This window comes from Onychostruthus taczanowskii, unplaced genomic scaffold (genome assembly GCF_017590055.1).
Source record: "Onychostruthus taczanowskii isolate IOZ18803 unplaced genomic scaffold, ASM1759005v1 scaffold155, whole genome shotgun sequence".
In the NCBI taxonomy this organism is placed as follows: Eukaryota; Metazoa; Chordata; class Aves; order Passeriformes; family Passeridae; genus Onychostruthus; species Onychostruthus taczanowskii.
The window spans coordinates 196,644-224,419 of record NW_024498741.1 but is presented as its reverse complement, the minus strand read 5'-3'; the positions used below and the strand labels follow the sequence as shown (position 1 = coordinate 224,419).

Here is a 27,776-nt window from a genome sequence, read left to right as displayed (position 1 = left end):
TGCTGTCTTGCTTCCATTCCCATCCCATGGAGAATGATGAGGTTAAACAGGAACATTTGCATTGGGACCATTCCCTTTATTGGTAATTCTGTAATCCACATCATGGAGGTTCCCCTCCAGTTAATCTCATTTAACCCTGTTTTCCCTCCTGTGTTTCCCTCCCCTGCTCTCCAAATGCTGTCAGAGCTGTTGGCAGTGACAGCACCTGGCAATGGCATTAATTGCTTATCTGAGGATGAGGTAACAGTGCAGGCTGCTAATTAAATTTATCCCTAAGGAAACAGGAGACCTATGTGGCCCCGGGAAGGGAGAGGGCAGAGAGCTGCACCCACAGGTCCCAGCTCCTCACTTTCCCAGCTAGCAGCCAGCTCCAGGAGCCAAAGGGCTCGGGTGTTACCACCTGCCTCCTCGAAACCCGACTGACTCCTCTTCCCTGCAGCCCTCTCCAGCTGGGGACACCAGCGGGGAGTTGGAAGTGGATCCAAAGGCAGTGTTGCTGCTTTGGGTTGTCCAAAGGCCACCCTTTCACTAAGAGGACAAACCCCACTGGGTGAGGGACAGGGACAGGAACAAGCAGAGGAGGGACAAATTTGCAAGTGAGACAAAGTGATACCTGTTTGGATGCAGAATTGAAAACAAGGGTCAAGGTGCAAGGGACAGAATGGAGCAGAATATGGGAAAAGTGACAATGTCATTTCAGCACCTGCCTCATCTTCCAAGCAGGGTATGGTTGATGAAAGGAAAAGGGGGGAAATTCAGAGCTGGTTAGACATAATAGTTCTGCACAGAACATCATAAATGGCTTTAAACTGGGACAGAGTAGATTTAGATGGGATATTGGGAAGGAATTCTTCCCTGTGAGGGTGGGGAGGCTCTGGTACAGGGTGCCCATAGGAGCTGTGGCTGCCTCATCCCTGTCAGTGTCCAAGGCCAAGACAGGGCTTGGAGCAGCCTGGGATAGTGGAAGATAACTGAACCTGAGGTGAGTTTTGAGGTCCCTTAGAACCAAAACCCTCCTGCCATTCCATGATTCCATGAAATACCTCACACACCACGGACAGCAGAGAGCCAGAAGTGCTGGTCAGGGAGGGTCTGATGTCTCATGTCCAGTGTCCATTTGCACTGGGGGTGCCACCAGCATGAGCTCAAGGCAGCCAGCCATGGAATTCTGCTTGATCTACCCTAAAGATGGAACCTACCACCCCTCTCCCAGGTCAGCACCATCTTTTGGAGAAGTAGCTTTTCATAATGTCCTGTCTGAACTTGTGTTCCTTGTCCTGTGTGGCAGTCTGGCACCCTGAGAAGTGTTTGAGCCTATCTTCAGCAGGTGCAGTTAGATCCTGCCTTCCCCAGTATCCCCAGTTACCCCATCCAGCTCTCCCCACCTCTCCTGTGTCCTGTGCCCCAGGCATGACCATCTTAGTGACTCTCCACTGGACTCTTCTGCTTCTCCATAACACCCCTGAATTGGGCAACCCTAGCCTAACCATGGCAGCATCCCCAGTGCCTGGCAAGGGAAAGGAAAGCACCTCCTCCAGTGTCCTGGCCATGCTCCTCCTGGCTTGGCCCACGACATTGTTTTCCTTATTCTTCATAAGAACATGTCTGTAGGACTCATCTTTATGTGGGGTCAGAGTGGGAGCAGCACTGTGGTGTGGGGTGATGAGGGTGCCAGTGGGAGCAGGGAGGGCTGTGGGGCTGGGACCCCAAGAGCATGGAGGAGGAATCCCAAAAGCATGGAGAGGGACCCCCAAACCCACAGAGGGGGGCAGGAGGCAGGATGTGGACAAGGGGGCCAGCCCTGGGTGCTGCAGCAGCAGGGAAGCTGCAGAGCCAGCCCCCAGCCCTGGCCCCGCAGGGAGAAAGGAGCCAGTGGGAGATAAGGCTGGGGATTTAAGGCTCCTGGCAGATCCTGACAGCCAGGGCTGCCTGGCTTCCATCAGCCTTTAAAAATGCCTCACTGGAGTTCAGGGATCCTTGCTGCCAGCAGAAACAGGGCCAGGCAGAGGGGGTGAGAAGAATCCTTCCTTCCTCAGAGCCCTCAGCATGGGCTGAAGGTGCCATTTTAGGAACTTTTATTGTAGGAGGGAGCTGCTTGCTCAGAGCTGTTTCCAGGAGGAGCCTGGGGCGGACTCTGAAGGCCAGGGCAGTTTGGGATGCAGGGGAGCCTGGTTGGAGCCTGCCCAGCTCGCACTGGATTAATTAAACATTTGGTTAGAGAGAGGCAGTGAGACACAAAAGAACAGGGAGCCCCTGAGCGGCCCCTCCTGCACATTTGGCCAAAGGCTTTCCCTGAGCCATGGGATGCCTTTCCCTGCTGAGCTGCCCTGGGACAGGAGGGCTGGAAGCTTGGTGCCAGCAGCAGAGGTGGCCTTGCCTCCCACATCCTGGTGTGATACTCTGCAGGGAGGGCAGGGTGCTCCATGGGTCCATGGCATTCCATTCCTTTCAGGATGTGGACACCATGATCCTTGTGGGTCTCCTCCAGCTCAGTTTATTCTGTCATTCCCAGAACACATGCCTTCCCAGGCACGAGCACCTTTCCATGTCCCAGGAGTGAGTGAGTGAGTGAGTGGGAAACAAGGACCCCCTGTGCTGCTCAGCATTCTCAGCCGTGCTGGAGAGAGCCACAGCCAGAGCTGCAGGCTGCCTTCAGAGCTGTACCCCAGTGAGGCAGCCATCCATGGCTCTGTGCAGCAGCCAGGCAGTTAAAGGTCCCTCTGTCCCTGTGAGCCCCTGTGAGCATCCCGTCGGTGCTGGGTGTGGGGGAAACTGCTGCAGTGATGGGGCCAGAGCCACTGGCACCGAAATCGCCCTCCAGGGATGAGGAATGCTTGGATAAAGTAGACATTTCTGTGCTTTCACTGTTTAACTTCCATCTTTGCAAGCAGGAATTTCTAGGGATGTCATTCCTGCAAGCCTTAGGAAAAACAGCAATGCCCCAAAGCTGCTGTCACCTCCCAGGGCAGAAAACTGGGTGTCCTCATGTCTGTGTCAGGCTGGATATCAGGGAAAGGTTCTTCCCCCAGAGGGTGCTGGGCACTGCCCAGGCTCCCCAATGAATGGGCACAGCCCTGAGGCTGCCAGAGCTCCAGGAGCATTTGGACAGTGCTCCAGGGATGCCCAGGGTGAGATTGTTGGGGTGTCTGTGCATTATCCTTCTGGATCCCTTCCAGCTCAGGATATTCCACGATTTTGTGATGCTTCCAGCACATGGTGAGAACATTCCCATTGTTCAGGCAGGAGGGGTTTTAGCCCCTGAAGATTTCACTTTTGATTTACTGTTTATTCTGGAAAGAAGAAATTGGGCGAATTCCTAAAGAAAATCTGTTTTCTCACCCAGGGGAAGACCTGGAGGGAGCAGAACAGTTTTGAAGACAATGTAAACAGTTTTGTAGACAATTTTACTTCTGGAGGTTGTCATTACTGGAGAAAAATAAATCAATAGAAAAAAGGACTTTGCATCAAATTTCAGTGACTTTCCTGTCTTTCCACATGATTTCAGAACATTTAACTTTGGAGAAGTTCTGATTTTTCCAGGATTATTTTATCCCATGCAGAACCTGCTGGGGAGGAAGGGACTTGCCAAAACTCCTGGCTGTGTTTTGGTGGCTCATGCAAAGAGTTTCACTGTCCCAGCTTGGTATTTTTGAGGAACAACCACTGAGCCTCAGTTTTTATCCCTCTCCAGCCATTAACCTGTGCCAGGGCCAATGTGGGGAATGTTTTTATCCCTTGGAGTAGTCAATACACTCCACAGCCTGGGCACTTTTTGGATGTCTCGCTCTCTTGATGCAGAAGCATTACAGGAAAGTATCTATTTTTAAAATAAACCTCAGGAAGGTGAAAGAGGCCCCTGTCTGAAACCATCCTTGCTGGAATGACTCTGCATTTTGCCTGGGCTGTCAGATGAGAGCAATTTTATCTCTTGGTCTTTTGTGTGTCTCAAATATTGGTATTAGTGCAGGAAGCCTGTTATCATGTCCCCATTGCTTCTGGGGAATGCAGAACTGCCCAGCCATCACCTCTCCCAACAGCTTAACACCCTCTGAGATGGGCTGGTCCTGAGGGAAGTGGGTCAGGAACAGAATCAAACAGGTGAGGGATCGATGGAAAGATCCAGGGACATGAGGAGGATCCTGGTTTTCAACAGCTCCTTTGACCATAAGAGGAAGGAGGGATGGTGCAAGCAGGAAGACTGATGGGATTTCCCTGTAGAGCTTTTTTCATTAGAAACTCAGGCTAATTCTGGAGGAAAGGAGATGAAAACTGAAGAAAAAAAAAACAACCTTATTTTTTCCCTTTTTTCCCAAATAAGAAATAGCTACTTCTTAGCAATTGCTCACAGCAACCCCAGTGAATGTTTTTCCCAGGCTATTTTCTGATCTGCCTCATTCCTGGGAGCCTTGGCAGGCGACTGAAGGAGAAGTCTGTTAAACTTGTTTCAGCACAGGAACCACCTGCCTCCCCCCAGGCTCTTCAGGCTGTGTAAGAATTAACAGCAACAGAAAGTCACAACAGGAGTAACCACAGAGGAACGGTGTGAGCTGAGCTTTTCCTTGGGCACTGGTGATCCCTGGGCTTGGAAGGGACTTTCTGGTGTTGAAAGTTTTTATCCGTGAGTGCTAAACCTGTTAGTGCTGCATTACAGTGTGGTCCAGTCTTCACCACTGTCTGCTGTAGGCACCACACTCCCCTGTGTGCCCCTCACCCGCCCTGTGGGGCTGGACACACGTGGGGTTGAGTGGCTGCTGCTTACGGAGCATCTTCTTCACCTGTGAGGGGCTCAGAGCCTGGAGGAAGAGCCCAGCCCACTGTTACTGCTCAGCAGAACCAACAATTGATTTGTGATATTGAGTCATAAAATCATTAAGGTTGGGAATGTCCCCTAGAATCATCAACCCAGCACTGCCATGTCCCCAGGTGCCACATCTACAAAGTCATGAAGACAAAACTCTGTGGAGAGTTGCAAAAGCACCCTATGAGACAGTGTGACCAGGGAATGAGAAGGCAATTGGAATTCACAAGACTTGAGGTGATACAAATGGGAGAAAACCACCCCAGGTTCATGGAATGGTGGAATCACAGAATGGTTTGGGTTTGGAGGTGCCTTAAAGACCGTCTGCCATGGGCAAGGGCATCTTCCAGTAGATCACACAGACCTGCACAGAGATGAGCTAGGAGCTGGACTGATGTCCCTCACAACTCAGATCTTGAGGCTTTCACAGTCAGTGGTTAAAAAATCATGTGGGCATTGCTGAAAAAAGAAGAGAATGAAAAAGTGAATATTGTGATGCAGTGTGGAGCATGACAGATTTGGACAACTCTAGAGGTCATGGACAAGGCAGATGGTGGTTGAGTGTCCACTGGCAATGGAAATGTGGGGTGGCATCAAGAATGTCAGCTTGGCTTCGAAGCAGAGAGCAGCAGTTTCTTCTGCAGTGTGTGGTTACAGCACAGGGCTCTTTATGGGTAAAACAGGTGCAGGACATTTGCAGGGAATAACAAACTGAGTGGGCAACAGAGTGGGAGAAACACCCACGTGGGGCATTGAGTGCAAGGAGCTGCATCTCAGAAGAGCGTGGGGAAGTGTTGTGGGCAACACGTGCACCTGGTTCACACCCTGCTACTTGAGTGGTCGTGGAATCATGGAATATCCTGACTTGGAAGAGGCCCATAGGGATCAAATCCAACCCTTGACCCTGCAACAATCCCCCCCTGTGTGTCCTTGGAGTGGTGTCTAAATGCTCCTGGAGCTCTGGCAGCCTCAGGGCTGTGCCTATTCCCTGGGGAGCCTGGGCAGTGCCAGAACCCTCTGGGGGAAGAACCTTTCCCTGATATCCAGCCTAAAGCCCCCATGACAGTAGCTGCTGGGGGAAAGATTGTTGTGTCCATGGTCTGACCAGGTACAGCCACTGACATCTTATGTGGCAGTGGCTAAAAATTCTCTCTGCACTCCTACAGTCCCTGTTCTGCACTCGTGGTTGGGGAACAGGGACAGAGGTGTCTACACAGGGACCCATCTCTGCAGGTGCCTCCTCAGGGCCTTCCAACCAGCTGCTCCTTTTCTATGGTGTTCACGTTCAGTTTTCAGGATTTCCTTTGGACACTGCAGAGCCCAAGGATGGTTTGGGCAGCAGTGCTGGGCTCCAGGCATCCCCCCAGCCTCCTTCTCACTGCTCACCACTGCTCTCTTCTCTTCCAGGCTGTCCCTCAGGAACATTCAAGGCCAGCCAAGGGGATGAAGGGTGTGTCCACTGCCCCATCAACAGCCGGACAACCTCGGAAGGGGCCACAAATTGTGTGTGCCGAAATGGATATTACCGGGCAGACGCCGACCCCGTGGACATGCCATGCACCAGTACGTGGGTCTGGGCAGCTGGGAGGGGACCACGTGGTGGGGAAAGGAGATGATCCTCAGTCAAAGCACCCAGGGATGCTTGACAAAGGAGTCTGTCCCAGTGGGGTTTTGGGGGACACTACACAAACTAATTGGTAAATTTTGCCAGGACTGTCACACAGTCAAATTAACCTGGGGTAAGAGGACTGGTTTCATTCCCACTCTTTGCTTTGGATGTCCAGGTTGCTGCACACATCCTGACAGCAAGAGAAGCACCCAGCTCGGCTCATGCAGAGTCCTGCCTGGGGATGGGGAGGAGGAGGGGTGCAGCTGTCTCACACCTTCCTGTCTGTTCCCTTTCCAGCCATTCCATCCGCCCCCCAGGCCGTGATCTCCAGCGTGAACGAGACGTCGCTGATGCTGGAATGGAGCCCTCCGCGGGACTCGGGGGGCCGCGAGGACCTGGTGTACAACATCATCTGCAAGAGCTGCGGGGCGGGCCGCGGGGCCTGCACGCGCTGCGGGGACAACGTGCAGTTCGCCCCGCGCCAGCTGGGCCTCACCGAGCCCCGCATCTACATCAGCGACCTGCTGGCACACACCCAGTACACCTTCGAGATCCAGGCTGTCAACGGCGTCACCGACCAGAGCCCCTTCTCCCCGCAGTTCGCCTCCGTGAACATCACCACCAACCAGGCCGGTAAGGCCCAACACCCTCCCTCAGAGCCCCCACACCGGGCTGCCGTGGGTGCGGTGGTGCCCGGTGAGGGCTGACCTAGAGCAGAGACTAGACAGAGCTAAAGAATAAAGTAGGGATTTATTAAGAGGCCTCAGTTAGATCCACCTTGGGCAGCACAATCCAAAATGGCCACAAAAATGGATGACAGGTCACGAGTTCTCATGCTTTTATAAGTTTTGGTCCATTTGTATATTGGAGTTAATTGTCCAATTACAGCTTTAGCCCATGAAGTCCCATCCTTCTTGTTTTCTCTTATTAGTCCATGTTGATTATGCTTTTGGACCTGGGATCTGGATCAGCTGTCCTTGGGCCCCCAGCTAGACAAGGAATTGTTTTATCTACCTATTCTGTGAAGAGAGCTCACCATCCCCTGATATGAAGCCTAGACTTACACACTAAAGCAGAATAGAATCTGAAAAATAGAAAAGCTAAACCTGAGGCTTATCAGGGGTGGGCAGCATCTCCGGGCAGTGCTGAGCCCCTGTGGGCTGGAAGGGGACAAGAGGTGGGGTGAGGTGTTGCTTATTCCGTAATGTTGGTTGTGAGGAGTGCCTGGCAATTTCTGAGTGAATACCAAAACCTGAGTGTCAAAATATCCCTGAAAAGCTGGAGCGTGCCCCAAGGCAGAGCTGCCTCCCCATCATGGCAGCAGAACAGCTGGTGGCACTGTCCCCCGTGTCACAGCATCACTCTCCTGCACTGGGTGTGGTGGGCCTGAGGCTGTTGCCTCGAAGCATCATTGCAGGCACCGTCAGAGTTTTGCAGGCACACTCCTGGTTCCTGGGGAGGGAAGGTGAGGTGGCTCCAGCATTTTGATGGGAGCTGCAGTACCTGCTTGGATTGTAGAGAGAGCCAGGACAGACTGAGAAAGGAAAGGAGAGCTGCACAGGAGAGGGGCTGGGAGATGAGTATTTGGGCTAACGGTCTGGGAATCTGCTCCCGTTGCTGTGCCATTGCAGAGTCACTTGGTGAAGCAGCTGAAGCACAGAGCTGGAAGGGTTTCAGTCGGGGTCTCCAGCTCTGTGCAGGGTGGCTTTGCTGGGGGGAGGGATGGTCAGAGTGGTTGGTAGTGCTGCTCCCAGGAGGGTCCCCAGCAGCCCCTTGGCAGCTGTGCTGGTGGCAGGAGCCCCACTGAGCTGCTGGCAGGGGCTGCCTTCCCAGCCCACCTGGAAGCCATCTGGAGCTGGGCACAGGCCGGGGCTGGGCCTTGGCTTAATGGGATTGAGGTGGAAGGATGCCAGTGAAGAACAGCTCTGCTTGGGAGCAGGAGAGATTCTGGTCCCTCTGAAGCTGCCCTGGTCACTACCTGACCCCCAGGGCTAAATTTGGCAGCTGTGGGTGAATCACCTGGTGGCCATGGTGTGTCCTAGCTGCCAGGGATGGTGGGTGTGGTAAAAGAGCAGTAGGGCAGGTGGGCATCACTTGGACATCACTTCCAGAGCATGAGGACAGAGGGAACCTGCAGAAATGCCTGGGGGAATTATTATGGCGCCCTTTGATCTGGAGTTAGCTAGGGAGAGGGGCCAGGGTGTTTTTGGAGCCCTGAAGACAGGTCTGACACAGGCTGAGCCATGGTTTGGCTCCAAGCAGGGACAGGTCTGCCCCAAGGAGGAGAGAGGAATGGATCTGAATGACCAGCTTCCTTTACCTGATGGAGATGGGGTGGCTGTAATGCTGCCTGGAGCTGGGACGGGGCTCTGCACCCTCCCACCATGGTTCTGTACTATGGATTAATCATTTGATGCTCATATTTCATACTTGCATTTCTCTGCTGTGCTTGAACCTTCATATATCACCCATGGCTGCTCCCACCTGAGCAAAACCAGCGAGCTGAGTCGAAGGCAAATCCTTTTCAGTCCCCTGCATCCTCCTCCTTGTGTTTTCCTGGTTTGACACTCCTTTATTATCGGGGATCACACTTCTCAGCCTGTGTGATGTCTCTCTTAATGTATCTATTCATTAGCACTAAACACTAACTGTCTGCTTGCTAATTCCTCTGTAATTAGAGGCTCTGGATTCTTCTGCTTGCACTCGCACCAGCACCGCCTGGCAGCCTTGATGTAGATCATTAGCAGTTGGTAACAGAAGCTGCAGACACAAAGGCAGAGCTGGGACAGGAGAATGGGGGGTGTTGGGGGAGAGGAGAGGGAGCAGAGGGAGGAAGAGCCTTCCTCTGCCTTGGCTCTGGATGGAGGAGCCAGCTGGGGCTCCACTGTTGAATGTGTGAAGGGGTTGTGCTCCTGCCACAGCTGGACAAAGCAAAGTGCCCACCACCCTTCGGGGTCCTGCAGCCCTGCAGGAAGCAGGGAAAATCCTCCTGGTTCCCCAAGGAGCACAGGGTGAGTGCTGTGGACCCTCTGTGCTGCAGGACTGAGAGATGAGCCATCACCAGCAGCATCCAAAACCTTCAGGTGTCACCAGTTCTTCAGCACCCACATTTTATAAGGGCGTGGAGTGCCAGGACAAGGGGGGATGGCTCTCCATTGCCAGAGGGCAGGGTTAGATGGAATACTGGGTGGGAATTCTTCCCTGGGAGGATGAGGAGGCCCTGGCACAGGTTACCCAGAGAAGCTGTGGCTACCCCATCCCTGGAAGTGCCCAAAACCAGGTTGGATGTGGCTTGGAGCACCCTGGGATAGTAGAAGCTTTCCCAGTCCATGGCAAGGCATGATGAGGTTTTATATCCCTTGCAATCCAAACCGTTCTGGGATCCCAGGAAAAATCTCCTATGAGAGTAAGAGAACAACCCCTCTAGAGCAGCCAGAGGGAAAGAAGGTCCTGAGTGTGGCCAGGTGAGTGGCACATGGTTTGGTGACCATCATCCCATTGATGGTCACCAAAGGCCTTGACCCCTTCTGTCTCCTATGAGAGTAAGAGAACAACCCCTCTAGAGCAGCCAGAGGGAAGGAAGGTCCTGAGTGTGGCCAGGTGAGTGGCACATGGTTTGGTGACCATCATCCCATGGCCTTGACCCCTCCCAGCAAACTGAGTCCCCATAAACATGACCCACCTGCCTTCCTGGGCAATACCTTCTGTCACCTCTGAGCCCAGGCTGAGTTTTCTCTCTGCTCTTCTCAGCAGGCTCTCCTTGACCTCCAGCTCCACACTGTGCATCTCCAGCTCACCTGCACTGCTGCTTCTCACACCCTGCAGCTGAGCAGTACCTCATCCCCCAAAGCTCAGCATCCCTTCAGGGGTAAAATTCAGCACTCTACATGTGCCACAGTCTTGTCTGCAGGGACTGTAACAGAGTCTGGGTGCCACCAAAAGTCTTTTCCCAGCCATTCCTCAACAAATGATCTGTGCCAAGAGGGTGGCTGAGAGCTGTGCCAGCATCCCAAGGGGTCAAGGAGCTGAGCCTGGCCCAGGGCTCTGGATAACAACACTTGACTAATTGAGAGCCTTGCCAGGCACCAGCGCTTGCTGGCAGCCCCTGACTACTAATTTGTGGCCTTTCTTTGGGGAGGGGTGGGGAGTGGGGAGAGTCTTGGTGCTGTGAGGATTTGCAGCCTCCGTCCACCGTGGGCAGGCTAAGTGCCCTGGAAAGCTGAAGGAAAGGGCTCCATGGTCAGGGATGAGTTAATAGCAGTGGGAAGGGCACTTCTTGCTAACTGTCTTCTGTGACCTGAGGAAGGAGGAAGAATCCTTGGGCTCTGGAGTATCCAGAGACAAATTCAGGACCTCCCAGTGGTGGGGGTAAGAAAGCATCCAGGCTCTTGGGAATGTGTCCCTTTTGTGAGCAACTCTTGTCACAGGGGATAAGGAGGGAGGATTAGTGCTGATGTCAGAGGCTCTTGGCTGCAAACAGAGCCACACAGAGACATGAAGGGCCCTTACAGAGGGAATGCCAGGAGTGTGTGGTGAAGGAAACTGATCCACTGTCCCAATAAACCAGGATGATTTCTCCCCCTCTATAGATCCAGAAAAGTTGTTATATTATTTGCATCATTATTCTGAGTGGTGTTTTACAGCAGTATGTCACAGCATGGTGATACGGGTTAGTGGACAAAGTGGCATTCAGTCAAAGGCTGGATTTGATGATCTTGGAGGTCTTTTCCAACCTTCCATGATTCTCTAGGTCTCTTGGCCAGGAAAATGTGTAGCTCCTAGCTCTGTCCCAGGTGCATGCCAGGCATCAGTAGGGTTTGAATTTCAGTGGCTGGCACAGCCCAGGTTGTGACCCAGCCATGAAGGGTCTTTTGGGGAGGGCTGTCCTGACAGGACTTGGGGGAGCCCATGAGCTCAAGGACAGGTGACCACGGTCCAAAGCGAGGACATGGGCCATGGCCCTGCTCTGCTGGGGATCTCCTAGCACTGGACTGAGCCCAGCCTGATCCTGTTACAGACCTTGAGGAATTCATCCATGAGCACAGATGAGACAGATCCCAGGTTGTGCAGAGCACCAGAAAGGAGCATTTTATCCCCTCACCTTCAATCAAAACAATCCCTTGCAGCCACGGTCCCGGAGCTCTGCTGGCAAGGGCAGCAGGGGGCACGGAGAGGTCGGGGAGCAGGCGAGGTGAAGGGATGAGGTGGGTAGGACCAGACCTTTCACCAGCCATCCCAGCCTGCTGTTTGCTTGTCACATTAGTGATGCTGCTGGCTAGACAGGGACAGGAGAGTTGTACTGCCTGGGGCACAGGGAGTCTTGCTTTTATCTTCTCACTTTCACTGTGCGTCAGAGGAAGTGTCTGGCTCCCTTCTTGTGAGGGAGGCACAGGAGAGCCCGTGCTGCTCTGGACACGAGCAGGAGTGGTGGCTCCTCCTGTTCTCTTTCATGCTGCTCAGCTGGGCCCTGCTGCAGCCGAGAGTTATTGAGTGAAACCAGAACCTAGGAAAGTGCAGAAATTACCTCAAAGGGCTGGAATGAGCTTTCCAGAGCTTCAAAGCTCTGAGTATTTGTTTATAATAGAATCCCAGAATGGTTTGTGTTGGAAGGGACTTTAAAGATTACCCAGTTCCACCCCCTGCCATGGGCAGGGCCCCCTTCCCCTAGCACAGGTTGCTCCAAGCCCCATCCAACCTGGCCTTGAACTTTAACAAGATTTTGACACTCTACTTTCCTGTTTCTTCCAGAATAAAAGGCAGGAGGTTGTAACATTTGAGTATCTCAGAATCCTCATCCAACTTCCCACTTGCAGTAGGGCTGCTGCCAGCAGTACATAAGCAAAGTCATGGCTTTGGGTAGACAGTTGTTGGTTATCTCCAAAGGCAGAACTCTCCCCATGTCCTCCTGACTTGTCCCAGATCTGCACCACCCTCTTGGGGAGGGAACTTCTTCTGATGGCCAACCTGACCCTCCCAAGCTATGACTTATGGCCATTGCTCTTCATTCAATTAAGTTTCAATGGTTCTAGCCCAGAGATGTTTTAGATCAGCCTGAATACCAGTTCAAATCCCAGAATCCCAGAATCTGGTTTGTGCTGGAGGGACCTTAAAGCTCAGCTCATTCTACCCCCTGTCATGGGCAGGGACATCTTCCACTAGACCAGGCTGCTCCAAGCCCTGTCCATCCTGGCCTGGGACACTTCTAGGGATGGGAATTTTCCTCCAATTGAGTCCTGGCTTTAGCTAAAACACCCTTCAGGAAGATAATTAGTCTTGAGCCATCAAGAGACAGGCAGCCCACCAGGTCCTTGCACATGAGCCTGTGTAGATCGCTGCCTTTTTCCCACTGAAATCACTGACTTTCAAAGGAAATACAGGAGACTCTGTCTGTCAGGACACCAGTAAAACATTTGATTTGGGAAACTGCAAGCTGGAAGTGGTTGTGTGAAGTCTGTCCAGGAATTGCATAAATGGGAGACCACAATGACCCAAGTGGGGAAGCCTCAGCTGAGCTGAGGTGACTGAGGTCCATGAGAAGTACTTTCATACTTCTTGATGTTTCAAGACCTGGTAGGGTACTTCTTGTGCAGAAAACTGTCAGAAAAGGGGGAAAAGCAGAAATTTTCTGAGCTTTGGAGCCATTGCACACATGGAGGAGCTAGGACAAAGCCTGTTTCTCTGTGTGACAGAGCAAGCTGGAGGGTCTGCTGGGCTGCTGTCCTGAGGTCACTTAAATTCCAGGTTTCATCTTTTGGAGATTTCCCTGGATGTGTTTCTGTGACAATTCAGCCTGCTCCCATGCTCCAAACCTTCTGAAACCTTGACATCCTCATGGCTGCTTCTCTTACCCCAGCTAAGATCCAGACCTTGCCTTCCATGGACCCGTGTCACCATCCTGGTTCCATCATCTATTTTCTCTCCCTCTTCCATTCACCCACAGCTCCCATCTTCACCCTGATGGCCACCACAACATGATGTGGCTTTGCTTTTGCTGCCCTCCTCCCCTCTCTTGTTGCCCCAACCTGTTGCCTTCACTGCATCCCCCAAGCCTGCAGCAGCTGGCAGCAAGTGCCCAGGAGGGATCCTGCTATGCCCAAATCCCTTCTCTGCCGCTGGAGACCGTCCTGCAGCAGATGGCAGGAGCTTTGTCAGCTGCTGGCTCTTCAGGAGCCTCTTCCCGCTCCTGTGATGGGCAGTTGGGGGGATGTTGGCAGAGCAGGGGATGGGCTGCACTGCTGGAGCTTCCCGAGCAGATGCCCTTCCCTGCCCACCACCATCTCTGTGGGCTTCTCCTCCTGCTGACTCCCAGGCTTCTCTGTTGCATAAATTACACCATGAGTTTGAGGATCATTTTTCCCACACCTGCCTGGGGCTTCAGAAACCTGTTCCAGTGCATCTGGAGCTGACTTTGGTCAGAAAACAACAATCTGTCCATGATGGATGGGGTGGAAAGTCCCTTCTGCTGAACCAGGGGCTCCCCATTGTGCCACCATCCCTGCTCTGTGCTCTGCTGGGAGCTGATGAGAAGACTCCAGGGCTCTCCTTTTCCTCCTGTGTTCCAGATGGCAGATTTATGTCTCCTGCTGCCCTTGACAAACACAGCCCTGGGGCAGGTGAGGAGGCTGTTGTAGCAAAGGGGTTACTGCAGCCTCCTGGCTGGGTGTCCTTCAGCCCTTCTTGGTGTCCCTGGAGGTTAGTGGGGTCCCTGTGGGAAGGGATGAGTCTCTGTGTGCCCCTGTGCAAGCAGGAAGATGCTCACAGTGCCTGGCTCTCCACAGGCTGGTCTCTGGCCATCCCTGCTCTGGCAGGGGTGCAGGAGGCAGCTGCATCACTGGGGCTGGGCAGGAAATGAGAAACTGGTATTTCCAAAACTCCCCTACACACAGGGAACCTGGTGGAGTTTGCCATGCAAGAGGGCAAGGGAAAAGGTTCAGTCACAAATTAGCGAGGCTATGGAGATGCTTCAAGGGCTGGAGCACTCCTCCAGAGCCAGGCTGGGAGAGCTGGGGTGTGTTTAGCCTGGAGAAGAAAAGGCTCCAGGGAGACCTCAGAGACCCTTCCAGTGCCTAAAGGGGCTCCAGGAGAGCTGGAGAGGGACTGGGGGACAAGGGATGGAGGGAGAGGACACAGGGAATGGCTTCCACTGCCAGAGGGCAGGAATGGATGGGATATTGGGAAGGGATTCTTGGCTGTGAGGGTGGGGAAGCCCTGGCACTGGGTGCCCAGAGCAGCTGTGGCTGTCCCTGGATCCCTGGAAGTGTCCAAGGCCAGGTTGGACAGGGCTTGGAGCAGCCTGGGACAGTGGGAGCTGTCCCTGTTCATGACAGGGGGTGGAAAGGTTCCTTCCAAACTGAACCATTCTGTGATTCCATGGATGCTCTGCAGCAGACATCACTCTTTCAAGGACTATAGCTCCAAGCTTTCTATGTTTGAAATTTTGAATTCAGGTTGTTCCTAAGGACAGTTATCATTGCAATTAATGACAGCAATTAATTGACATTTTTTGGGGAAGTATTGTTTTATGGAAAATCTGGGGGGCAGGTTGGAGGTGGGGGGGTCTGGCTCCCTCGGTGTTCCTGCTTCCCAACAGCCTTCTGCTGGGCACATGCCATGATCTGGAGCAGATGAGTTTTACATGTGCAGAGGGGTCCAGGAGGTGGGGACACCCTTGGCGTCTTGTGACCCCAAAGCTGCTCTTGCAGCGGTGTGGGGGGTGCCAGGACCCTCTGGAGCAGCTCCTCTGTGTGGGAACAAAGCCCTGCAGGCCGGGTGACACATGCAAATGGGACTGCAAACCCCACTGAACAAAGAGTTCAAACACAGCCAAACCCTCGGCTGCCTGGGCCAAGTCGCTGGGCTTGTGGCATTAGCAACTGCTTTAAAGGTTGTAATCTACACCAAAGCCTGCCTTGATTTAAGTGGGGATGCAGCCAGGACCAGCTTTGGGCTGCTTTGCCATGTTTTTAAGATTTTCCAGCGTTTGTAGTTGCAGACTCAAGGAGCTGCAGGCTGGGCCCACTGGGAAGTTTTCCAGACACTTGACACAGTGTGGGTACCAGTCTGATGGGGCCACCTCGCCAAGAACCTCAGAACAAAAACCTCACACACTGTGAAACACCAATTTTCCAGAGCTCCAGCAAGTCCAGGAATATCCCAGACCTGAGAATTTTTACTCCTTTAAGGGCAAATGTTGCTTATTAAAGAGCCCTAGTGCTGCCATTCCGTGCTTTCCTCAGCTTCTGCTGGAGAGAATTGGTTCCAAAAGTGTGTGGCTCCTGAACGTGGCATCACTGGGGCAGAACTGGGAAAGGAACTGGGGGGACAAATGTAATAGTCCAAGGAATAGTGAACCCTTTTAGCACGAATGTCACAGACACACAAATGCTGGAGGAGGGGCTTCTGGAGGCCTCCAGCCTAACCTCCCATGCAAAGCAGGGTCACCAGGGTCACCATGGAGGGCAGGTTGGGAGAATCCTCCCTTCTTTCCTTCCTCATCCAGGTATTCCTCACTGTGGTGCATTCAGTGCTCGTGTTGGAGGAAGGCATCTGAGTTCAAATGCATTCTCCAGGAGGGCCCATGGTGTGAAAGCCTGGGATGCTTAAATGGCTAGAGGGAGTTTTACCCAGAAAAGCAAAAAATGAGGGAGGTTTTAACCAGAGAAACTGATTTTCAGTTCAATACCTAGATGCATTTGGACTCTGAGCTGAGCAGGAGCACAAAAAACAGGGGCCTTGGGGGCAGTGGTGGCACCTGGAGTGGGGACAGTTGGACCATTGTACAGTGACAGTGTGTACTGTCCCACCTGCTGGGGACTGTGTGGGATTGGGGTGCCATGGGGCAAGAAGGGAGGGCTGGTTTGGATTAGGTGTCCTGTGAGTGAGACTGGTGAGAGACATCCCGGTCTCTGGGAATGTAGGGGTCAGTTGTCCTGTCTGTCCCCTCTGCCCATGCTGGAGAAACAGAGCTCACCCCCAGCCCTGTGCCTCCTCCACCTGCCTGAAGCCTTGCACAGAGGCCCGTGTGCTCCTGCCACTTCAAACACAGTCTTCCAGACTGCTGGAGCCTGGATCCCTGTAGTAACAGATCCCCAGCCTAGAGTCTCCAAGCCCTGTGGACTGAAGGTCAGGACGGCCCTTGCTCTGTGACTGATCGCAGCACCATCCTGGCTGCTGCACAGCATCACCTCCAGCCTCACTGCATTGGGTGTGGGAACGCTGTCCTGGGGAATGCCCTGCTCTGGACCCACAGGGAATCCTGCTCCCCACATGTTGGAGCTACCTGGGTTACCCATCAGTGAGTGAAGGCAGTGAGAGGGAAGCTTGGCCCCTTCCCCCAAGGTTTTCCAAGTCTCCCCCTTCGCCACAGTGGCAGGACAGTCACAGGCATCCTCTGCCAGATGCTCTGACAGAAATTCTGCTCTGACAGAACCTTCTCCCCCACATCTCCCCGTTCCTTGCCCTGTCCCGTGGCCTCTGGACTGGCTGGTGCCTTGCAGCATCATGGTGCATTTCCCTGCCACTCTGTCTTCAGCCGCGGGTCAGGCAGTTAATCCTGACCCCGATCACAGCCGCTGCTGCACGGGGTAATTGAAAATGCCAGAATTCCCTGCTGACCTTCCTATAATAAAAGCAGTTCCCCCCCGTCCAGTAACCTGACACTCCAGGGACCGAGATCTGTCAGGAGGGCTCTGAGGAGATGCTGGAAAGCTCCCAGCTGTTCACCTCGCTTTTTCCCCTGGGTGATTTCAAAGTGTTGCCAGGGAGAGGCCACGGGCTGGGCCGGCTTTGCTCTCTCTGAGTCGTGAGTGTTTTCCAGAGCAAATGTTGACTCTGTCTGACATGACATGGGTTAGTGGAATTAAAGTGATCAGAGATAGGGGGTTTGCTGCCTGTAACCTGATTCTCCCAGCTAAGCCAGCAGAGGAACGTATGCTTTGATTTTACCAGGATCTCGACAGCGTTGCCCCACTAGTAAGGAGTAGGGGCTCAGCCTTGGGACTGGCAGGTGAGGGGGGACTGGCGGCAGACTGGGAGGAAGATTGCATGGCAGCCTTTCAAATGGGCCTAAAGATGATGAAAGAGAAGATGTGGAAAGATCTTCGTGTCCCCTCTGCAGGCTGGAGCCACGCAGTCCCACCAGATACTCCCAGAAGATGCTGCCAGCAGAGTCTGAGTCTCTGGGCTGCTCCCTGCAGAGCTGCCCTGGCTGGTGGCAGTGTCTTTTCCCATTTTATTCCCTTTACAGCAGTGATACAGCTTCCCAGCCTGCACACTGTGACCTTCCACAGGTCACAGCGGCACCGAGGCTGCAAAGTGGCCCTTGAGTGCCATGGACATTTGTCCAGTGTGTAGCTGGATGTGTGGTTTATTAGGAGCCAGACTTGCTAAAAATCACTGGCAGTGGTGGTGGCCCAAGAGTCAGGACCTGACACAGAAAATTGGCCTCTGCTACCAAAGCCTATTAGACAAGGATGCCCTGATGGGTCCTTTGGGATGGGATGAACCAGAATACACTGAATCATAAAATCACAGAATCCCAGACTGGGTTGGGTTGAAAGGGGCCTTGAAGATCATTTTATTCCACCCCCTCCCCTGGCCAGGGACATCTTCCACTATCCCAGGCTGATACAAGCCCTGTCCAACCTGGCCTTAGACTCTTCCAGGGATGAAGCAGACAGAGGTGGGATAGGAGGGAGGTGAGCTCAGGATGTTGAAAAAGCAGGCCTGGGAGAAAGGAACCGCTCCCAAATGGAAGCTCTTGTGGAATAAAAGAGGAAGATGTCCTAGGAGATGTCCTGGGGCTCCTGGAACTGCTCAGAGTTGTGGTGTTGTGGGGATGGGTTAGAGAGACAAACACGTGAGCTGCCTAAGAACCCTCAAATCAACTCAGAGACACAGAAGCAAGGAGGAAAATGGACCTGTTTCTTTCTCATTGCCCCAAAACAATTCTTCATTGTGTGATGCCCTCCTGCTGCTTTTTGTCAGCTTTCTCCTAATGAATTTCCCTGAGCTTTAGAGAGAGTTTTACCAATTACATGAACTTTGGATGAATTGAGGATCTCTCACCCCACTCCCAGCAGAACTGGGATGATAGGAAATGCAGAACAGCCTCCTCCCTTCCCTGAGCTGGGGGGCACAGCCAAAAATACCCAGTGGAAGTGCCCAGGGGAGAGGGAAGAGCAGCTCTGCAGGGCTGAGCTGAAGCAGGGAAATGTCACCTTGGACACACACAGAGGAATATCAAACCTCAGCAAGGAGGTGGGTGCTATCTCTGGAGACATGGATCCTGGGTACTGAAGTCAGTTTTGAGGTTTATGTTTGAAAAGGAGATTAACAAAAAATTAGAAAAGGTAGAGGAGGAAGTCATCAGGCTGATAAACGTGTGAAGTGCTCAGGAAACTACTTGGAAAACAGCAAGGAATCAGAGAATCATTGGCTGGTTTGTGTTGCAAGGGACCTTAAAGATCTTCCAGTTCCAACACTGCATGGACAAAAAGGAAATATTTTCACTTTCAGCTCGCTCATCCATGATGACAATATTCTTTTTCTAGACTCCTCCTCCATTTAGTTGCAAAAGCCAGAAAAGTTCCTGCAGTTGGAAACTGAAGTCCATAAACTTTAACCTGAAAATAAACGGTGCATTTTCAAAGAGAGTTTGAGGGAAAGCTCCCCGGAGGCATGGTGGGTTCAGCATCATCTGAAGTCCTCAAATGAAGCAGGGGGTGTGTCTGCAGCATACTCAGGGGGTCAAACACAAGTGTTTCACCTATTTTTAGCTCTGCCTGGGTTTGTGCAGATGTTCAGACCTGGGTGTTATGGAGCTTTTCCCAATTCTCTGCTAAATTGCTGTGCTCTTGTGCTGTCTCATTGCACTGCCCGCGGTTTGGTGTGACCTTCTTCAGGTTTTCCTATGATTAAAAAGTGATTGTTTCTCCTGGAAAACTCACATTTTGTTCCTTCCTGTTTTCTTCCATTTCCTTCTTTCCCTTCATACTTTTCATCATTTCCAGCAAGTCCCAAAGAGGCAACTATTTGTATGAAAGTCAAATTCTGGCTATGCCAAGCCTGAGGCTTTGTGTTGCAACCAACACCCCCCTTTGTCCCTGCAGGAGATCAGGCAAATCCTTACTTACAGAACCCAAAGCCTCTTGCGGAGGATCAGTGCAGGTTAAGCTGCATTTGTGTGATGGATCTGTGCCACCTGGGGTTTGATTTCCCTTAGCACAGGCTGCTGAAGTAGCCTTGAGGTACTACTCTGGAGCCATGAGCTCCCTGGTTCTGTGCCCAGGGAGGTATTATCCTCATGTCACAGCATCCTCAGGGAGCAGCTCTGTCACAGGGAAGCCTGGACATGCTTTCAGTCAAAGATGTAAAGAGGTAAAGAGAGATGTGCCTGGACAGGATCTTTAGCAAAAGCTCCTTCAAAAAATATAAAAAGTTCTTTCATAAAAGTGGCTTCAGCTTCATAATCAGGGCCCAGACCATCACTTGTGTTTTCTTTTTTTTTTTTTCCCCTTTAGAAGACATATTTTAAATTCTGGATGTGCCTCAGCTGCAGTGCCTGGGAGGCAGGACGTGGTGGGGCTCGTTTACAGGGATGTGGCAGAGAAGGAATGTGTTTTATGACCAGAAATTGGGATTGTGTCTAGAGCTAATCGGAAAGGCTAAGAGGTGCTGATACAGAGGGGCTACTGAGGGAAGCCCCATCCTTGGAGGTTTAAAGCCACCTAATACAGCTTCCCTTCTTTGATGTGGTGTTGGACCAGAAGCTCTGGGAGTCCCATCCCAGCAGCATTCCTGGGATTTGGTGCTCTAGGGACCTGAAGGGGGCAGTGGGAGAGGAGGGCTCAGTCCTGTCAGCTTTCACAACTCTTCTCTGTTCTGTGTGGAGGCACCTAGGCCTCTTGGGTCATCCCTTTCCTCAGCATAGTTTGTGGAAAGGAATGACATATAGAATATTTCAGTTGGAAAGACCTACAATGATCATCTAGTCCAGCTGCTTCACCTAGACATGGATAATGAACGTGGGAGAGGCCAGAGCAGCACAGCCTGGGCTGTGTCTGTCCTGCTGGTACTGACTCCACACCACAGCTCTGGGACCAAGCCAAGAGCACAGGATGCATTTCCTTGGCTGTTACCCTTTCATTAGATTAGAGCATGAGGATATGTCAGCCCCACCTGACAGGGCTAGACCCACCTCGTGGTACCAGAAACATTGGCCTCTGTGAGGCTGAAGCTGCTACACTAATTTTGGGGAGGTCAAACCTAGCCTGGTGGCTTTGGTGCTTCCCTTGCCAAACCCTACTGGGACCACACATTTCCTCCCCAATGGGTATTTGAGCCTTCCTGGGAGACAGTCAGTCAAGCACTGACTTAAGGTCCCAGTTTTTCCATAAGGATGCCTTAATTTGAGGATTTCAGACCTGCCTACCTATGTCCACCTTGTGATATTGAGCCAGCCTAGCTTGAAAGGACAATGTCTTGAGGTGTCTTCGAATCCCAGAATGATTTGAGTTGGAAGGGACCTTAAAGCCTATCCCATTGCATCCCCTGCCACAGGCAGGGACACCTTCCATAGCCCAGGGTGCTCCAAGCCCTGTCCAACCTGGCCTTGGACACTTCCAGGGATCCAGGGGCAGCCACAGCTGCTCTGGGCACCTGTGCCAGGGCTTCCCCACCCTCACAGCCAAGAATCCCTTCCCAATATCCCATCCATCCCTGCCCTCTGGCAGTGGAAGCCATTCCCTGTGTCCTCTCCCTCCATCCCTTGTCCCAAGTCGCTCTCCAGCTCTCCTGGAGCCCCTTTAGGCACTGGTTGGGGCTCTGTGGTCTTCCTGGAGCCTTTTCTTCTCCAGGCTAAAAACACCCCAGCTCTCCCAGCCTTGGCTGCAGAGTAGAGGGGCTCCAGCCCTTGGAGCATCTCCATAGCCTCCTCTGGACTTGCTCCTTCATGTCCTTTCTGTGCTGGGACCCCAGGGCTGGAGGAAGAATTGCAAGGGAGTCTCTCCAGAGCCAAGCAGAGGAGCAGAATCCCCTCCCTGGACCTGCTGCCCACACTGTGGGATCAGCCCAGGACACAGATGCTTTTCTGCCATTCCAGCCCTGGCAAAGCTCAGGGGTGATCCCTTCAGGGAGGTGATGGCCATGCAGCTCTGCTGGCAAGATCTGAGGATGAGGGGATCTCCTGAACCCCATCCTTCCCAAGTGTTTCTAGTTCCTGAGCTCAGGCAACGCCCTGTGTGTGCTGCAGAGCTGTCAGCACCCTGACACTGATCCTGCAGAGCTGCCACAGCCACAGAAGTCTGCTCAGCTCCCTGGATTAAGATAAACTGCCAAAACACCAGCCCAGCCTGGGCAGGGGTCTGGCTGTGACCAATGCTGTGTGGCCATGCGGGGGCTCGGCGTGGTGACCACGGAAGTGTCACTGGCATCCCTCCTGTGCCCCTGCCCCAGAGGGGTCACTGTGTGGGACATGTTGGCTTTGTACATTAGTGGATTTTCATTAAGCTTGTTTTACACTCCAGTGGTGGTTTTGGTGTGGTTTATTTCTCCAGGAATTCGGGGAAGCCACAGGGCTCTACTCTGAGGAATCTGAGGAATCTGAGGCCATCTCTGATCAAAAGGATGCAGAAAGTGCCTTTCAAGGACTGCAGTGGTTGCCTCAGTGCCCTGTGCTGTTAATGCCAAGGGTGTGGGTTCAATCCTCATATGGACTGTTCACTTCAGAGATGGATTCAGTGATCTTTGTGGATCCTTTCCAACTCAGAATTTTCTGTGAAATCTGTGCAATCAAATGACATTGAGGCTTAAGGGATTCAGTCAGGAGCAGTGTTTCCATCAGCTGTGGAATGAAGGAAGGTCTGTTTGTTTTTTGCACTTTCGGGACACACCTACCCCTGGAGACCCCATCGGGATAAATCCACCTCTGTTCACACCTTCATGGTGACATCACAGGGTGAGAGTGGGGACTCTCCATATCTGATCTCCTCTGTGTGTCACAGGGCACAGTCAGCTGCCTGGGCATCGTGTCAGAATCCAGCTGAAGCTGTTCATGCTGACTGAACCTGGGAAAGTCACTCTGAGTCTGGCTGGCTCCTCTAAAGTGGTTTCAAGCTCATACATCCAGTGCCAGCCCATCCCTGATTCACAGGACTGGAAGCCTCTCTGTGCACTCCAGGCCCTCACCTGGCATAAATGGTGTGACAAAGGACTGTGTTTTGTGGCACTGCAGAGTGCTGTGCTCTGTTAGCCAAAAGTCCAGGAGAGGAATTGTTTCCATCTGCTCAGCAGTCTCAGGGCCACACCTGGGCTCCTGCATCCTCTGGGGCTCCCAGTATCCCCCTCATGGACAAACTGGAGCAGGTCCAGCAGGACAGTGAGGTTAGCCTGAGGCTGGGGCTAGAGCATGAGAGATGAGGGCAGCTGAGAGCTGGGTCTGGTCAGCCCAGAGAGGAGGAGGGTTGAGGGGCATCAAGGGGGAGAAGGGTGGCAACATCCACAAGGTACAACCAGCAAAATCCCAGTGGAGTGTGAGGGAAAGTTTCTGCCCCAAAGAGCAAGGCAGCTGGGGGCTGCTGCTCAGAGAGCCTGTGGGAGCCCCATCCATGGGGATCAGATTCACTAGGTCTCATCTGGACATAGGCCTGAGCAAAATGATCTGATTTTGAAATTACTCTGCCAGCCCGTGGGACCAGAAACATCCAGAGGTCACTTCTGACCCAGGCCTTCCTGTGATTTCATTGCTGTGCACTCCCCTGGTGTCTGTGATAAGAGCAGCAGTTACTGAGGACATGCAGTGGGGAGGTTCCTGCTCCTCTGGAGCCACTCCCTTGCCCCAGGTACAGGAAAGGCGCTGAGGTTGCTGTAGTCATTCATCTCACCTGCCTCCTCCCACCATGCAGCACATTTGCCTCATTAAGCTCCTTAGATGAGCCCCACCTTGTCCATTTGAGTCTTCTGCTGAGCCAAACAAGAGCAGGTTCACCAGGTGCCAGCAGCACATGAGTCACACATGTCCTGCTGTACCTGTTGTCTTGTACATGTCCCTCAGGAGAGGCAGGAGATGCCTTGGAGAAGTCCTGTACTCCCAGGCTGAGCTGCAGTGCATGGAACTGGAAGAACATCCCAGAGACCTCACTCCTACCAGGAGGAACCTGGAGCTGAGGAGCTTCTCCATCTGCAAGGCCACTGAACCTGTGCCTGAGTCATGGGATGCTGCCACATCCCGGTGTTGTGGTGGGACAGCTCTGGCTGTACGTGGCCCCTGTCCTGGAAAAGCCCAGCGTGTAAATGTGGGATCAGTTCCCAGAGCAGGTGGCAGAGACACCACGGGCTGCGTGCTTCCCTCAGTCCAGTGCCATCCCTGCCACAGGGCATCCGCAGCACGGCCACATCTTCCTTCTAAGCCTGGTCTCCAGAGACAGAGATGTTTGTCTTGAAAATTGCAGATGTCCTACAGAATCTGTTTCAACAAGGAAGCAGTGAGCTCTGGCAAGAGCTGACAGGCTCCAGAAACATTACCTGTGTTTTATCTTCACGCTAGCGTGAGAAACTCTGCCCAGGAGATTGGAAAGATGTGGCCTGAAGGAGTGAGATGGGGATGTCAGAGTGGGAGGGGACCCGTGCCATGGAGTGAGGGGAGGGCTGAGGTGACACAGAGGGTTTCAGACTGTTGGGTAATGTGGCTTTCCTTAAGCAGAAATGGGTGGAAGGATTGGCCTCAGGATCTTTTGGAATCATGGCATGGTTTGGCTTGGAAGGGCCTTTAAAGATTATCTCGTCCCATCCCTGCCATGAGCAGGGACACCTTCCACCAGACCAGGTTGCTCCAAGCCCCATCCATCCTTGCCTGGGACACTTCAGGGATGGAAGGTCTCGGCTGTCCTTCTAGTTTTGTTCTCCTGGACAAAACTGGAGCTCAACACACTGCTGAGGCTAATCCACATCACACCTTCCTTCAGGAGTGGGGAAACCCAGGCAGGGGAAGGAAAATGGTGCAGCAGTGTGGTGGCAGGTCTTGTGTTACCCAAACCGAGCCCCTTGGCACCCAGACATTGAGCATCCTGGGAACTGCGGTGCTCTGAGTCAGAAAAGCAGCAGTGAAGAGGTAGACGGTGGACCAGAAAAATGTCTTTTGTTGGTGTGTTGGAGAGGAGTTGCTCAGTGGTAATTTATTGTGATGCGCAGGAACATGCTGGGGCCATGCTTGTCCAAGCACCGTGGTCCTGCCACTGCAGCCCCAGCTGGCACAGCTCCTGTCACTGCCCCTGATGCCAAGGGGAGCCAGGCTGGAGCTGGGTGAGAGGTGCCTTCCCTCCGGGTGCTGCTTCTCCAGGCTGTTTCTCAGAGTTGCCAAATGAGTTCTTCCATGAAATATTTTAAGGGTTGGACTTGGGAAAAGCCCATCTGAGTGCAAACCTCTCTGCATCCATTTGGCCTGGCATGCAAGTGATGGGAAAGCTTTCATGCTACCACTCTGCAGTCCTCTCCCACCCCTGAGGCTTCCCCTGTGCCCTGAAGCTGCTGCAGTGGTGAGCCTGTGCTGGCAGCTGTGCCAGGACGAACGCTCGCTGCAGCTCGAGCTCTCGAGGGCTGGGCTGGCACTAGGGGCGGTCTGGGGCAGCCCTGCACTGAGGTGGATGTGCTGGCAGTACCAGCAGCAGGCTGGGCACGGGGAGAGCTCATCTCACCACTCTGGGATGCAGGAGATTAGGCAGCGCAGGCAGCCGTGGGTGTCCGCCCTGCAGGACGGGTGGAGGTGTCATCTGCTCTGCTGTCAGCACCTAGAATCAGAGAATATCCCTACTTGGAATGGACCCACAGGGATCATCGTGTCCCACTCCTGGCCCTGCACAGACACCCCAACAATCCCACCCTGGGCATCCCTGGGAGTGGTGTCCAAACGCTCCTGGAGCTCTGGCAGCGTCGGGGTTAGGACCATTCCCTGGGGAATGCACCCTCTGGGGGAAGAACCATTCCCTGATATCCAGCCTAACCCTCCCTGACAGAGCTCCAGCCGTTCCGTGGGTGCTGTCCCTGCTTACAGAGCAGAGACGGGAGCTCCCCTCAGGAGAAGCCGCAGGCTCCGATGAGTTCCCTGACGCGCAGGACTGGGAGCGGCCCGGGCTCTTGGCTCCCCTGCCCCACTCCCCAGCACGCCGGGCCAGAGCCGCTCAGGGTTTCCCGGCGAGGCGGCAGCTCCAGCTCTGGTCCCTGCCCCGTGGGCTTGTCAGCACAGCTCCCTGGGCAGCCTTCCCGGGGCGCGGCCCGGCCGGGCCCGCGCGGTGCCCGCCTGGCCAGGAGTCCGGCCGTGGCCGTGGCCGTGGCCGTGGCTCTGACCGTGGCCGTGGCCGTAGCTGAAGCCGTGGCCGTGGCTCTGACCGTGGCCGTGGCCGTGGCCGTGGCCGTGGCAGTGGCCCGGCTGTCTGTGCTCGCTGCGAGGAGCGGGGGCCGGCGCGGGCGGCTCTCCATTGTCAGCGTGTCAGGTCAGCTTTGTGTTGCCTGCTCAGGCTGCTGGATGCGCCTCCCGTGATTGGCATGTGCAGCTTGCAGCCCCAGCCTGCCTGAGCCTCGGGAAGCTGCTCTATGCAAATGGAAAAGTAAAAACCACCCATTTCCCCATGGTGGGCAGGGAGGAGTGCATGGTGTGGGGCTGGTGGGGCTTTTTGTGGTGGAACAGTGCTGTCCTTGTTCCAACTGTGGGCTCCTTTTGCCAGTTTCCTGCTTGAGGCATTGTCCTACATGTTTTCTAACTACCTATTCAGCAGAACCATTTTTTTTCTCCCCTCACTGCTCTATACAAACAGCAAAAATCAGGATCTCCTGACCTCTGCACAGCTCTCCCAGTGCAGGAGGTGAATTCCAAAGCTCCGAACAACAATAACCCTCCTGCCCACCTCCTGCCAGGGTGAGGGTCCTGCCTGTGCAGGTGTCTGACTGTCTGTCCCCCCCCCTCTCTCTTCCAGCCCCTTCTGCCGTGTCCATCATGCACCAGGTGAGCCGCACCGTGGACAGCATCACCCTCTCCTGGTCCCAGCCCGACCAGCCCAATGGAGTCATCCTGGACTATGAGCTGCAGTACTACGAGAAGGTACTGAGGGACCTTCACGGGGGTCACCCACAGCTTCTGGGGACAGGAGGGGTGCAGAGCTTCACTTAAGGGTGTACAGTGATTGTTCAGTAGGAGACTTGCTGCATTTGGTCATGTGGATGACAGTGGCCATCAATCCTTGGGGTCCAGTGATGGTTCCAGTGGCCTAAGTGTAGAAAATCCACTGGTCATTCAGAAGCTTCTCCTGTCACCTCCACAGAACTGGTGGACCCATTGCAGGGAGAGCAGTGTAGCCAAGGTCCAGGGTCTATTTTTCCTTTTTGTGTACTGTGGCATCAGCAGGAAGTGGAATGACAGGGAACATCCAGTCCCCAGCTGGAGCACACTCAGTGCATGTCCAGTCCTGGAGATTTTCTGGAGTGCTTCCCATGTGTGCATCTACACCAAAGGTGAGTTTGGCATCTCTTCAGCATCCCATCCAACACCCAGATGTTGTACAGGGAGATGTCTCATGCTCCCATGGAGAGTCCATGCTGCACTATGGAGTCAGTGTGAAGGGGTCCTTCATCTCTGGCTCTTTCATCCCTGAAGAACCTGCTCCTTCCATAACCTCCCTGTCCAGACAGACAGAGAGATTTCATCTGGACTGTGCCAGGGTGTCCATCCCACCAGTGTCTGCTCACAGAGTTGAGGACCACGTGGAGGTTGGTCCCAGGACCTGCCAGGCTGAACTTCATCTGTGCAGCCGAGGGGAGATGGGGAGCAGGAGACTTCTCCTTCCAGGAATCTGCTCCCTTGCACAAGAGCTTATAAACTATACATTATAAATTGCAAACTAACTAATTAAAAAGCTTTATGATTAAATGGAACTGAAAATATTTTTCCCAGCAGTTGCCGGAAGAAATGATTAATCCCCCCCCACTGCCTGCCTGTGACCTATTTTCTCATCACCAAGAGCCAGAGGGAGAATGGGGAGGAGGGGGGGCTCCTTTGTAAGCTGTTAAATAGGTCCTGACCTATATTGCATAAATCACAGCCATTTATTTTGACCCTTGGAAATTATCCCAGAATGGATGGCAAGATGGCTGAGTAGATAACAAGACAGATCTGGGAAGCAAGAGGGGTCCTTTCCCTGGGGACCCTCAATGTAGAGGCAGAAGATCTCAGGGAGTATATTCTCCTCCTCTTACTTTATCTTAGTCTCTCACCCTCTTTCTTTCTTCCCTCTCTTCTGTTTTCTGAGGGAGGCTGTAAATAAAGGGAATTTTTGTCTAAAATACGGTGCTCCTGTGGGCGGCCAGCCTTCGCCTGTCCCATTG

General features: G+C 53.3%; 1 protein-coding gene across 2 annotated transcripts in view; it reads left to right on the top strand.

Annotated features, from left to right (window-relative positions):
• The window catches only part of EPHB2 (EPH receptor B2), an 85,607-nt gene that overhangs the window by 36,476 nt on the left and 21,355 nt on the right, over positions 1-27,776 (top strand). For both annotated transcript variants that reach the window (XM_041399113.1, XM_041399112.1), the window contains exons 3-5: positions 6,206-6,361; positions 6,705-7,040; positions 26,372-26,496. In XM_041399113.1, the coding sequence (XP_041255047.1) occupies positions 6,206-6,361; positions 6,705-7,040; positions 26,372-26,496 (617 nt within the window). The remainder of the gene's footprint in view (positions 1-6,205; positions 6,362-6,704; positions 7,041-26,371; positions 26,497-27,776) is intronic.